Source organism: Salmo salar, chromosome ssa03, assembly GCF_905237065.1.
Source record: "Salmo salar chromosome ssa03, Ssal_v3.1, whole genome shotgun sequence".
In the NCBI taxonomy this organism is placed as follows: Eukaryota; Metazoa; Chordata; class Actinopteri; order Salmoniformes; family Salmonidae; genus Salmo; species Salmo salar.
The window spans coordinates 69,371,624-69,386,554 of NC_059444.1; the positions used below are offsets into that span (position 1 = coordinate 69,371,624).

General features: G+C 42.1%; 1 protein-coding gene across 1 annotated transcript; it reads left to right on the forward strand.

Annotated features, from left to right (window-relative positions):
• Window positions 1–1,268: 1,268 nt before the first annotated feature.
• On the forward strand, window positions 1,269–9,352 carry mgt5b (Alpha-1,6-mannosylglycoprotein 6-beta-N-acetylglucosaminyltransferase B). Its single transcript, NM_001146664.1, is given in 4 exon segments — window positions 1,269–1,478; window positions 3,125–3,237; window positions 9,099–9,223; window positions 9,290–9,352. Coding segments are annotated over 3 exon segments (240 nt in total). The 5' UTR covers window positions 1,269–1,410; the 3' UTR covers window positions 9,158–9,223; window positions 9,290–9,352.
• The last annotated feature ends 5,579 nt before the right edge of the window (window positions 9,353–14,931 follow it).

Sequence of the window (14,931 nt, forward strand, 5' to 3'; positions counted from 1 at the left end):
ACCCAGTGACATACTCCTCTCTCTCTCTCCTCTCTGACTAGTCCTGCAGGTGCAGGAGCACAAGTGGTCAGGCTGGTCACAGACATGTTGATTTTCATGGGTGTCAATGAAATCTAGGGATTGTGACAATCGGTTTCATCTATCTCTCCTCCAGTTTCCAGGTCTTATATCATCAGTTATCGTATTTTATATACAACATTTTTACTAGGTTACAAAAAGCCAGAAGGAGGATAGAGGATACATTGTGGAAAGGTGAGATCGGTCAACTTTGTGAGTAACTTCTGCCCATAGTTACCTAGCTATATATTAGAAAAGTAGAGTAGATTCTTAGCAATTGGATTCATAGAATGGGCCAAAGCAGGCTAGTCTGACGGGCGCAAACTCTTCACTGATACAAACGCGTCAGGTCCAAGTCCTACCAGTCACACTGCAGCTGTCGAAAAGAGACTTAGTTTGAATGTCCCCCATTCAGACCATTGAGTGCTGCTGTTGATAAACTCAGAAAAAAAAGTCCTCTCACTGTCAACTGCGTTTATTACAATGAAGATCTGTGAAGTTATTTGGATTTTTACGAATTATCTTTGAAAGACAGGGTCCTGAAAAAGGGACGTTTCTTTTTTTGCTGAGTTTATGTCTGCTCAGCTGCTGACGTAAAAGAGAACTAACTGGCCATGGTGCTGAAAGTAAAAAAGTAGTCCACAGCGTCAACGGATGTGAAAAAAGCTTGTATGTAAGGTTAAAGTAAATTATACTGTCCAAAGCCTAGTTCCTACAGTTATCTATGATGCTGGCTTTCTATTCTAGAGACTAATTCACTGCTATTCTGTGCAGGGCTGACTGGGACATTTTTATGAAAACATGAGTCATTTGTCCTGCAATACTGAAACTTTTGATTGTATATATCACTCGTTAGATGGCGCTGCACTGAAAACAATTCTAGGCTACTTGCACAATCTGGAAATACACCGCGAGAAAGCGAATGGAGCCTAGCACACATTGTGTGCTCACTGGTGAGCAATGGACTTGGACTTTTACGTTCGATAACTCTGCTACCCTTTTCCCAACTTGAAACACATACACGTTTACCATGTTAACAAGGAGAGGAGTGAACAATATTACTTGTGTTTTTCCAACAGAACGGCTAGGACTCCGGAGTCAGGGTTAATTTACGGACTAATTTAAACTCAGCGGAAGCAAACTATTGTATGCAGCTGGGCAAGCGGAGTGTATTCCTGCCGAACTTTACTAAATCAAGCACGTGCAGTATTGGTTATCCGATTCCGAAGTCGATGTATCGATATTTTTAAAGCCCTATTCATTCATAATTACTATGTTTATGTTTGCGCTTAGGACACTTTGTGAAATATACACAATGTTGGGGGCTCTTTGCGTTTTCTCCTTCTCCGGAAAATGAGTCCTGTGAACACAGACTATTCAACTATGGTGAGAAGATGTCTTCTGACGTTCAAACCATTCAGGTAAGCATTTCTGTTCTCGTGGTCTCGATGTACAGGCAGTGTTTTCTCTCTGTGTAGCCTAAGTCTCATATTGAGTTGAACAAAAAAATGAGTTAACCTTATGAAAATGGGAACGTCATGAGTAGGCTACAACAAGCTCACAGTGGTCAGGTTGCCTTGACAGGACTACACACCTGTGATGTCATAGAGGTGTGAAAATGGATCTGTCATGTCAGAAACATGTTATGACAACCTCATAAAAGCAAGGAGTAGGCTAATGGCATAGCGGATCAAGGTGCATTGCAGATAGTGCACAACAAGACTGAATATGAACTACATATTTCTACAGTAGTTTGCCTGTGTTTTCCCCTGTGCACAGAATGACATGCATGTACCTATACAGTAGGCATATGCACTTGACACTTGAGTCAATATGGAGCACTGCATTGTTTGAGCTCTTGGGCATACTCTGATCACTATGGTAAACCTGAACTCTGCCAGCACTGTAAAAGCAGTTAGGCTTGTGCCTACTGTGAATGAATTCATTGGTGTGTAGAATGTGTTCAGTGGCATGCAAACACACAAAGGAACAGATCATCAGCTTACAGTAGGTGATATCAACTAGTTATGTGTATTTCTGCTCACACTGGTATTAGCTTTCATGAGCACAAAACTCAGCTCTTCACCATTAGCCCAAATATTGGACAGTGATGAAGTGTGACATTGCTCTTAGGCAGTAAGAGTATAATATTTCCTCTGAATTAAATGAAGGTCTCTTTTAAAGGGCTACCCATACAGCATAGGATGAGAAGAAAGAAAGCAATATCATAACCCGTGTTAAATGAGCAGCAAGTGACGTGAGCTGTGGTGTGTAATATGTAAATCTAGCTCTCCATCCAGCAGCTCTCCTCTGGAGGAATGGACGAGAATGGTTTCAAATATTTCAACATTTGCATGAGCATTTCTCAGTGGAACACTTTTCTCACGCAAGGATGTCATCTACAGTTTGAAAGGCATCTGTTATGAGCATTAATTTCCACCCACCATTCTGAACATTTGAAAATGTCTACAGTGATTATGGTTGCAGTCACAAATATGCAACTGTAATCCTTAATGTTATAATTTTTCAGTTGACTTTTCATGCATTGTGTAGTACACAAGACCCATGTACTGAATGTAACATGCCATTTACCTTTGTCCACAACCAGATCCCCAGCATTGCCGTAGGTAGATTAGTTAAGAATGATGAATGATTGAGTGATAATTCATCCATCTCTAGTCTCGACAATTGGATTCTTTGCACTCTGTTAAATGGCAAGAAATGCAGTGATAGGATGAAAACACTAAGGGAAAGCATTTGTTTTCATGATGCTGTCAGCTCCCGTTTGCCGAGCTATGTGAAGTGCACCTGACTACCCCCATGAAAAGAATTACAACGCGTTAAACTAATGGCCATCGAATTCAAACTTATCATCTTTAAGTGACTTTTTTTATTTTGCGTCATCTTCTTGTGCCCTATTCCTTTTGTACTGTACAGCTCTTTTGCTTTCATTCTGACAGTTAACTCTTCTCCCCTTCTCCCTCATTTTTCTGTTATTGTTCCCCCTGAGTTCTAACCCTGAGTCTTGCTCTCTGTCTCCTGGCTGCCCTGGTCCCTGTCCCTGCAGGATCTTTGTGGCGGGGATCGGCTTCTTCAGCCTGTGCTTCCTAATGACCTCCCTGGGGGGGCAGTTCTCGGCCAAGCGACCCGGAGACACTCCCTTCACCATGCGGGCCGAAGGTAAGCTCCAGAATACAGACATTACAGCGTATCTCTCTCTCGGTAAAGCCTGGCAGCCTCTGACTACATACGTTCTCTGCACACAATAAACACGGATGAACACGCTCAGTGCAGCAGAAGCCCTTGATTGCAGCCGGCTGACAGACCTCATCAGTCTGCTGCTCACCAGGTGGGGGTTAGGGGGGCTGGGGAGATGGTGATGTGGGTCTTGTTATCCTCCCCTCACCTCCCTGTAGTCTTGCTAAGATGTCACCCCCTCCAGGTCTTTAGTATTCACCCTGGTCAGTGTTCCATGCTCTGGGAAAGCAGGCTCTTACATTTCAGAGCACATTATCTGTGTTTGTTCTATGTGCCCCTGCATTTATATCACAGTGCACAGATCATTTAGAAGAGTCAATGTTAGCTTGGGCACTGTTGCCTCTCAGCTTTATCACAGCCTGGTACTCTGACACTGTCTCATCCTCATAGGGCAATGTGGGCATTATCAGGTGACATAACCACCCAACAGAACAATAGAAAGTCAAGAGAACTCAGAATTATTCCTGTGCCTTGTTGTTTTACAGATTATTTGCTTTATGGTTTGTTCAGCAGTGATGTATGCTTGTAGACCTAAATGCTGCTGCAGTGCAGTGATAATACACAGTACAGTAGGAATCTCTAGTGACAACTTGTTTGTCTGTGTGAAAGCCTGATCTAAAGCAGAATCCCTCTCTGTCCTCCAAACTGTGGATAAAATCCATAAGTGATGGATAATCTTCATATAATGTAATCCGCCGTGCTGCACGCCAACCCCGGCAGAGAGATGGGGAGAGAGATGTGGGCAGGCAGGCAGAGGAAGGCTGGAACGCTGCCTGATAAATTAACCACTCACAGGCTGCAGTCTAGGGAAGGCATTTGGCCCTCAGCTCATTAAACACTGCCTGCTACCCAACCAGGGAAAGCCTTGCTAAGTAAACTCTGAGCTTGTGTGTGTGTGTGTGTCGTGTGTGTGTGTGTCGTGTGTGTGTGTGTGTATTGAATGGGAAGGGTGGAGGTCAGTGTTCATTGGAGCAGCACCAGGATAGTAGACACCAAGTCAGCTACTTCTGGCCCCAGGAGTGACACAGAGAGCCTGTTGACTGTGTAATCTGCTTTAGTGAGGAGGATCTTTTAGTGCACACGCACAATTTGTGTTTTGCAAGAGGGAGGAAAAAGGATAGGGGCCAAGTAAATAAATGGGGAATATGTTTACGCATTAGACCAACTGAGCATAGAAATATGTCCCAGATTGACTGTGATGGTAATAAGCCTTTCAGTAGAGCTCATGAACGGACCCGTAGTTGATAGAGGAGTTTAGATGGAAGGGAGAGGAAGTATAAAAATGAGGAAACCCAACAGACTGGTTTTTAATGTAGGGAAGAGAAGGTTGCTTGATGGAAGGTGTTCCCCAGTGAACAGTTCTCTCCCTCAGCAGTTTGTTTTTATAATGGAACTCACAATGCAACCACAGGATAAAGCCTCAACAAAACTGTTAGGACAGTCTACTGTTTTCTGTTCATTATAGACAATACAGTCATTAGAGGCAGCCTGAGCCTATCATAACATGTTGTCCTTAATGATCTTTCAGAGAAGTCTAAATAAAATTTGAGTAGATACGGTATACTACTATACAATAAATGATTCTGCTGTAGGCTAGTGGGAGGACTACAAATCAATGAATCGTTTGTAGATTCTGCCCAGATCCTGTCTGTTATAGTATCCAGCTATGCAAGCTTTGATGCTATTTACATTGGATGATCTGTTTGTCTAGGGCTTTATTGGCTTGTTGTGTGGACAGGGAGAGAATTAGCAGGCATACAGGCTCTGTTGTAGGATTCTCCCTGGTCGGATTAGTGACCACACTGGGGATATACACAATGTTATACAGAATTGATACCCAACAATGAAATAGAATAGATTCCTAAGGTTTCATACAGTGTTTGAATCTTGCATTTCAGTTACTTCTTCTTATTGATATGTATCAATTCAGACTTGTCTGAGTCAACATCAATACCAATCAATATAGTGTAGCCTATTCTCAGTGACTGCTGTGCTCAATTCTTATTGATAGAGCAATATTGTACTATTTGCTTTTTCTGTCCCGTTGCTTTACCTGGCTACACCCAGTAGGCCACTGAAATAATGTGTCTGTACAAACGTTTACCCCATTATTGGTGCAGGTTAACATTTTTGGGGATGAGTCTTGTCCGTGATGCAGAACTGAGTGATATCCACTAGATGTGCCAGCTGCAAAGTCAAAATGAGCTATATTGTAAAAATGAATGAAAACAACATTTAGGTTAGTGTTAGGCGTTAGGGTTAGCGGTGTGGTTGGGGTTGTATGACTTTGTGGCTGGGCCAGCTAGTGACCACTGAGCAGAGCTGCCTCCAGCACATGAGTCATCCCAATAAATGCTAACCTGCATTATGCAGGTGGTCTTTCATGGAACGTGAAACTAATGATGTGGTGGGGGACTATTTCCTGGAAAGGACGAAGGCATGAAAGAGGGAAACGTTTGATCCTCTTTATCTTAAAGGCTGCAGAGGTGTTCCTGGGGCTTCTAATAAGGTCTTTGAAGCCCTCCCTCACGGAGACCCCTTTTTCCATAGGGGCTGTTGGGTAGATGGAGAAAGGGTAAAGTTCATGAGCTCCAAGATTTGTCCTTGGCAGGCTGATGCTGTTTAAATGGTTGATATACAGTAGTTTGGATGTAAACATATTTTGCCTATCCCCCCTGTACTGCTGAGAGATGAGAGGCAGAAGTTCCATTGTGCTGTTCTAGAGACTCAATCCGAGTAGCTATTCTATCAGACTAGCTATACACATTCAATCAGTGCTAGGTACAGTACTGTAGCATCCTTTAAGGAACCACCCATCATGACGCTTCTGTGTGTCTATTCACTCAGTCACTCAGTTAATGCACTGTAACAGTGCACACAGTGTGTTTGTGTACTCGGCCTAAGGTGCTCTCTCAGCAAAATGCCACTGATGGATGTTGGTACACATGTAATTAACAGGAGGAGTCTGGTGCTAATATGGGGCCAGGGAAGTAGACTGGCTCACACACGTATTTGGCCCGGAGGCCAAGTGAGGGGTAATAACTCATGAACTCTCACCGCACATGTTATTTTCCCCTACATCTTGTAACCCATAGTAGGTCACGTATTACGTCAGACAACATAGTGGTTGGGCAGGAGCCACTAAGGTGAGGATGAAACAGAGAGAGCTGATGAACTATTTTGCATGATGTACAAGAGTGAAAATTACATCTAATTTGACCTCCATTCAATGTCATGGCTATCTTGTCACAATGTGTTCACATGTTCATTGAAATGCTAATAATGCAGTTAAATCCATCATCGTGTTAAGACTTCCACTGCAGCTATGTTCATGACAACGATAGACCATGTATTGTGTAGCTCAGCAGTCATCACTACCTAAAGTAGAGCAATTAACTGAATTCTCAAAGTGAAGACATGGCTTTTTACTGTACAGGTCTCTAAAAAAAACAAATTGCCTCAGTGAAAGAAAAATGGCACGCTTGAAACAGAGGGTGGTCTTCTCAGAAGTGGTTTTGAAAAAGGAAGAATTGGTCTTTGTTGCAGCATGCAGGTATAGTCCCCATGGACAGAGAGACACTGCAGGAGGTCCAGCAGGCTGGACTGAGGTGAGCTGCTGTGACTAAAGAAGACATGAGCTTCCATCAGGGTCGCCAGACAAAGAGACAGATGCTTTTCTGTTGGATTTTGAAAAGCTCACGACAGCCATGTTGTACAGATCTTTCTCACTCTGTTTTCCATGATAGGCAGTGACATTTGGCTGCAGAAAAATCCCATGTTTCTACGGGTCGGGCGGCTGCACAAATGTTTTTGATTCTTAGCAAATCTGATGGCATCCACCAGGGTAAGAAGGCATGGGGTTCTGCAGCGAAGAGGGAAGAAACCTCAAAGATTCCTCATCTTGAGCAGCTGAAAAGATTTACAGTCATCTCGATTCTGTGTTGATTGATCAAACCTTCATCCAGTGAAAACACTGTCACAATCATTAGGGGATTTTACTTGCGTTCTCACAAACATTATTTCTAGAAGAGAAACTAATATGTAAAATTACAGTGCAAACCTTTTAAAGTTGTATAACTAACTAGAAGTCAATCTGGATAAGAGCGCCTGCTAAATGACTAAAATGTCCAAGTGAAATGTTATGAATTACTTCTCTGGAGTGTTCAAGTATACAATGAGTGTACAAACATTAGGAACACCTTCCTAATATTGAGTTGCATCCCTTTTGCCCTCTGAACAGCCTTAATTTGTTAGGACATGGACTCTACAAGGTGTTGAAATCATTCCACAGGGATGCTGGTCCATGTTGACTCCAATGCTTCCCACAGTTGTGTCAAGTTGGCTGGATGTCCTTTGGTGGTGGACTATTCTTGCTACACAGGGGAAACAACTGTTAAGTGTGAAAACCCAGCAGGGTTGCAGTTCTTGACACACTCAAACCAGTGCGCCTGGCACCTACTACCATACCCCGTTCAAAGGCACTTAAATCTTTTGTTTTGCCAACCCTCTGAATGGCAAACATGAATGCCTAATGCTGAACATGGTAGTCCGTATATATTGTGTGTGTGTGTGTGTGTGTGTGTGTGTGTGTGTGTGTGTGTGTGTGTGTGTGTGTGTGTGTGTGTGTGTGTGTGTGTGTGTGTGTGTGTGTGTGTGTGTGTGTGTGTGTGAGAGAGAACTGGATGTGTGTACATTACATTGAGTCAGAAGCCTATCAGCGGTCTTTGTGCAGAGTCCCTGACTCAGCGGTTCCCCTCTTTGTGTTGTTGGTGGGATCCGATTTCTTATTTACCCTGAAAATACCAGGCCACACGTTCTATCAGAACATAAGAATGGTGGTGGTGGGAGGTCAAATGTGAACTGAATGCTGAATGTCAACATTGTTAGTATCTACATAAAAGCTCCCCATCTAGTTCTACCTTATGTCTGCCATTCATACCAATGAAGAAGACTGGCCTCCAACTTGCTTGTGGTTCTCCTAAAATGTGTTTTGGGTTTGTTTGTGTCTGTGTATATTAGCTGTAGGGTTAATAGGAGGAAGAGGCAGGTTTTTAATTGAAGCCGTGGAGAAGCATAGACAGATACATTAGTGCAGATAGTTTCCTCTTTCTGGGCTGTCAGGTGCAATGAGGAGAGAGAGGATAAGTGACAGAGTTTGTCGGCTCTAATAGGTTCTGGTTCTGTCAGCTCCCCCATGGCTGCCGGGTACACTAGAGCAACTCAATCTCAATCAGTCTTCCTGTTAATGAATATTCCTATGAGGAGTGAGAGCAGCAGGGCTAGGGGGAGTGTGAATCTACCAATCTAGCAGGTGAGAGGGGGGAGGGACTGACACCCCAAGGGTCCTCAACCAGGAAAACAACACACACACATACACACACAGTACTCTCGAGTTATATGTACCAACATTTCTGTTGTACACAATCTTGTACAAAACCCTATGAAAAACTGAAGGCTAATTGTCAATAGGGATAAGCAAGCATAAATGTAATGTTTTATGCAGAAACCACCAACAATACAGTATGGTATGTGCAGGGTCAGGTATGTGTGTCTGTCTGTGCATGTTATAGCCAAGACATTGAATAGATTTTTAGCAATATTTGTCTCTTTTTTGCTACTGTAGGTAGCATTAGTCGGCTGTACCTGTGCTAAAACCTGTATTTTTCATCTTATAGCTTGTTCTCCATCTTCTTTTTAAATAGTGAGCCAACATGCCTTCAGCACTTTTATTTCCCTGACTGATCAAAATGAATTTTCTCATGCTCTCTCTTGTCTCTCTGCAGCAGACCAGAGGAGGCTGGTGGGAGGAGCTATAGGAGGACAGGCTCATTGTAAAGACTAGGATGGAATTATTGGAATAATATCAAACACATAAAACATATGGAAACCACATGTTGGACTCTGTTCCCTTTGTTCCATCCCAGCCATTACAATGAGCCCGTCCTCCTAAAGCTACTCCCACCAGCCTCCTCTGCAGCAGACATATAATGGCCATTATGTTTGGAACATCAAATCGCAATAAAATCGCAAGTATCAGATAACAATTGTGGTGGTCATTTCTTTATTATCAAATGAGGAGAGACAAACATATCACACAAGTCAGAGTTATACTTAGTCTTTATTCACTTATTAATAAGGAAAGCAGGTCACACACACACACACAAGTGAATGATGTGAGTGTTCTGCAGTAACGATGGCTGGTCGACGAACCACACTTAGATGATTTGTTGAGAGCCATGAGACAGGATTCAACTATTTTTTTTTATTTTTATAGTAAAGATACTCCCCCTTAGTCTACATGACAAAAGATGTGTGGAATGGGTCACAAGGTTAGGATTCGTATGAAATAAATTGATAATTCACAGCAGACAGTATCTGCTGTAAAGACTGTTCTCATTGTGTGGAAACCAGGGTCTTGCCCCCAAAACAAGGTTCCCCTCATCATTATCCATACCGGAGCCATCTCTCCCTCGTACCTTCATCAGACCAGAGCAATCTCCCTCACATGAATGGAATGTGGCTTGTTAGGTTTATCACCTAAGGCATCGTAAATCTACTGTCAGCACTAAGCCCCAGAGGCCCCCTTTCAGTTTACACAGACACAATAGAGTTCTAAGATTCTATTCTGTTGCATAAAACAACCATTTGATGCAATAACAGTATTATAACATAATCTTGTAATTTTGCTCTCACACAGTACATAAACTGTAGAATCGTGAGAATTGCAATACATATAGTATCGGCACCTAAGTATGGTGATAATATCATACCATGAAGTCCCTGGCAATTCCCAACCCTAAACTATAGCACTTCTTTTTCTTATCCTACTCTCTCTCTCCTCAGCAGCAGTCCTTGTTCCTCTACTCCCCCCTCACCTGGCATCTCATCTTACACACACACAGTTAGCCATCTCGTACACATACTTGGCAGGTATTGATTTTGTCTCACGATTAAGTCATAAATTGACTTAATCAGTCCAAACATATACCCGCTGTTTAAATAACAAATGAGGGATTTTCACAAGGCTAATAAATACATCATCTGGATGTTGGAGCGAGTGTGTCTGCAGGATTAGCGCAGTGTGATGAGACACAATACAGAGCCATCCCTCTGTGATGCTGCTGGAGTGTCAGCCCAAATCCACACCCACCACAGGAGGCTGAGGAAATGATGCCCACAGACAGCCACAGTAGCAAAGGCAACACAGAGGTACATTAGGCAAAGCATGGCTTGGCAAACACAAGCATTAAACTGTATCATGTTTGTGTGTCTGAAACCTTACTGGATTACAGCGTACTGTATGCACACACAGGGCATGGATGCTGCTTTACTGTCTGCTCCACAATGGTGGCCATGTTTTTCTATCTTTTGCCAATTTTCTATTGATAGATTTGTTTAAGTTGACCAGATTTCATGATCCATGCCACAAACATTTTGATGAGCATTACTGCCCAAAAACTAGGATGACTGCTCACGATTGTTATGTTAGCTCGCAATGACGCATAGCATCTCATGCTCTTGTAGTTTCCTGCAGTCAAATGACCAAATCGCCCTCTAGTGGCTTCATAAGTGGAATGTTATTCATATTTGTCATAATTCCATAATTAATAAACAGTATTTAAAAAAAAAAAATGTGTTGCTGTATTTCAGTCTTCTGTGATGTGTATATACAGTGTAATATTGGGATGCAAAGTCAAAATGTTATACATTTCAACTCTATCTGAAATTGTACTGGTGTCTTCTTTTTTTTAAAGCCCATAACCATCTGTGTGAGGTGTATACTTTTGTTTCAAAGTAGATTTGTTTAAGACTACCAAGAAACACTCTGTGTGACCCTGATTTAGCCCACTGCAGTAAAAGGTTAATATTATTTTCAGAAAGAAGAAGTATACAGGCTCTTACAGTGCTTCGCAGAGAGGGACATGTTCTTTTCTGAAAAGGTCTGGATGAAACGCAAAATAATAACTTATCTGGGAGTGCCCTTTGGCAAGGCTTTCATCTATCTGAACACTTGTATTTCAATCTAAATTACATGCGGCTCAGATTCAGAACTAACAGTCTCCAGGCAGTAAGAGCTCTCAGCTAAATGAATCTTAGCTGGAGTGATCAATAAACCAAGTTGGAATTTGATTAGTACTATGACATTATATTGCCAACCAGGGCAATATTCACTTCACACCATTGAGTCATACATGCCTTATTAACCCACTAGGAGCCCCCCTGGTTCCTGAACTTATTATCTGTCCTCACCTCAGAGGCTCTGATGACGGGCTGCAGGAAACCGTTGTGGTTCAGACGCCAGACTCTCAGGACCTATAACGTTAATATGTGTCCCTACTAAAAGTCAATGAGAGAGCAGACAATTAGTAACTGTTCATGTAAAGCTGCTCGGAAAAGTACTACACTCATCTAATTAATTCTTCCTATGAACAGATGTTTCTCATCCTAGCTGGCAAGAAACATAACACAGTGTTATGAAAAAAAGTGGTGAATGTAAGCTAATTCTTTTTTCCGTTTCTAACAACCCACAGTACAGCGAACCATAAAAAAATCAAATAGAGTGAAAGTCTGTTTGCTGTCCATCTATGTGACCAGTCCCATTTGGGGCGAGCTATTTCAAACCAGTGGTGGAGGCACAGTGACTGTGAAATGAGACTGGCCGACCAGTGCTCCGCTCTCAGCTTGCTACGGTATGGATATCTAATTAGAATTTGTTCATAAAATCGATTGTGTTGTGGCACTTACGAAATAGAGTCGTTAAAGGAGATTAGTTCTTGTTAAATGGGCCCTTTATTAACCAGTAGATGAGGAATGACATGGCAACGGCCCACATTAGCACATAGATACTATCGACAAACCGGCTGCTGAAACCACAAGCAGCGCAGGACTTGGTGAAAACACATTAGCCCGTTCACCTCCAGGGGATAGACTAGTCGCTGGCGCAATAAATAGAGGTAGCTGATGAACAATAGATTGCGAACATGTATAAAATAATTCAAAAATGTACTGTGTGGGAGGGGTGTTAGTTTCCATAATGATGATTTATGGGCGAAACGTGTGAGAAACGTCGTTATTGTGAAGCTACGTTCCAGTTCCACCTAGACTCAAAGCCCAGGGGCAGTGTTTAGACTCAATGCGGCAGGGAGAGCCTCCCTGGAACTTGGCACCTGCTTTATAGCCTCTACTCTGGTTGAGATACCGTCTCTGTAAGCCTCATTCTCCACTGTTGAACAAATGCATCAATAGAATTACTCTTGATATTGAAAATTATGAATGACTTCTACATAGATCATTTTTGTATTGTTGAATTATTTCAATCCCTAGCATTACTGTAGGGTGAGCATATGCTGTCTTTCAGCATTCTAAAACAGTTATTACCAGGAAAATAAGGGAGATGTTCTTTGAAGTGTTTCTGTACATTACAGATCTCCCTCCCTCTCCTTTGAGTCATGCTGTTGCCAAATTGGTCCAGTCTGGGGATTTCATTTAAATTGATGTGCTTTCTACGTATGTACAGTTGAAGTCGGAAGTTTACATACACTTAGGTTGGAGTCATGAATACTCGTTTTTCAACCACTCCACACATTTCTTGTTAACAAACTATAGTTTTGGCAAGTCGTTTAGGACATCTACTTTGTGCATGACAAGTAATTTTAACAAACAATTGTTTACAGACAGATTATTTCACTAATAATTCACTCTATCACAATTCCAGTGGGTCAGAAGTTTACATACACTAAGTTGACTGTGCCTTTTAAACAGCTTGGAAAATTCCAGAAAATGATGTCATAGCCTATCAGAAGCTTCTAAAGCCAATTGACATCATTTGAGTCAATTGGAGGTGTGGATGTATTTCAAGGCCTACCTTCAAACTCAGTGCCTTTTTACTTGACATCAAGGGAAAATCAAAAGAAATCAGCCAAGACCTCAAACAATTGTAGACCTCCACAAGTCTGGTTCATCCTTGGGAGCAATTTCCAAACGCCTGAAGGTACCACATTCATCTGTACAAACAATAGTACGCAAGTATAAACACCATGGGACCACGCAGCCGTCATACCGCTCAGGAAGGAGATGCGTTCTGTCTCCTAGAGATGAACGTACTTTGGTGCGAAAAGTGCAAATCAATCCCAGAACAACAGCAAAGGACCTTGTGAAGGTGCTGGAGGAAACAGGTACAAAAGTATCTATATCCACAGTAAAAACGAGTCCTATATCGACATAACCTGAAAGGCCGCTCAGCAAGGAAGAAGCCACTGCTCCAAAACCGCCATTAAAAGCCAGACTATGGTTTGCAACTGCACATGGGGACAAAGATCGTACTTTATGGAGAAATGTCCCCTGGTCTGATGAAACAAAAATATAACGATATGGTCATAAAGACCATCGTTATGTTTGGAGGAAAAAGGGGGAGGCTTGCAAGCCAAAGAACACCATCCCAATCGTGAAGCACGGGAGTGGCAGCATCATGTTGTGGGGGTGCTTTGCTGTAGGAGGGACTGGTGCACTTCACAAAATAGATGGCATCATGTGGAAGGAAAATTATGTGGATATATTGAGGCAACATTTCAAGACGTCAGTCAGGAAGTCAAAGCTTGGTCGCAAATGGGTCTTCCAAATAGACAATGACCCCAAGCATGCTTCCAAAGTTGTGGCAAAATGGCTTAAGGACAACAAAGTCAAGGTATTGGAGTGGCCATCACAAAGCCCTGACCTCAATCCTATAGAAAATGTGTGGGCAGAATTCAAAAAGTGTGTGGCAAGGAGGCCTACAAACCTGACTCAGTTACACCAGCTCTATCAGGAGGAATGGGCCAAAATTCATCCAACTTATTGTGGGAAGCTTGTGGAAGGCTACCCAAAACGTTTGACCCAAGTTAAACAATTTAAAGGCAATGCTACCAAATACTAATTGAGTGTATGTAAACGTCTGACCCACTGGGAATGTGATGAAAGAAATAAAAGCTGAAATAAATCATTCTCTCTACCATTATTCTGACATTTCACATTCTTAAAATAAAGTGGTGATCCTAACTGACCTAAGACAGGGAATTGTTACTAGGATTAAATGTCAGGAATTGTGAAAAACTGAGTTTAAATGTATTTGGCTAATGTGTATGTAAACGTCCGACTTCAACTGTATGAACAGCCCTTGCTGCCGGCCTTAGTGAATGAAGAGAAGCCTATCTAGCCTGTTTTATTTATTATCTCTAGAGAGGTATGGAAGATGTAACCATGACAGGATGAAGGAAGACATTTTAGACAAAAGCGTGTCTATTTACACACGTCACACGGGCACACTTGTGCACACACCACATCAATTCCATTCTAATCAGTTTTTTCCCCCTGATTAAGTACTTACTCCTGAGTTTGTTTTGTTGTGTGGTTTAATTTATGGTCAGTTTAGTTTTTTATGACAAAGGTGACTTTCTCTTAGACGGTGACAAAGGAAGTCTGACAGTGAACGCTTGCGTCACACCTACGTAACAGCCACTTGCAGCCTGTGGCGCGATTTTCAAAACCTTAAAAATCCTATTACTTCAATTTCTCAAACATATGACTATTTTACAGCTATTTAAAGACAAGACTCTCGTTAATCTAACCACACTGTCCGAT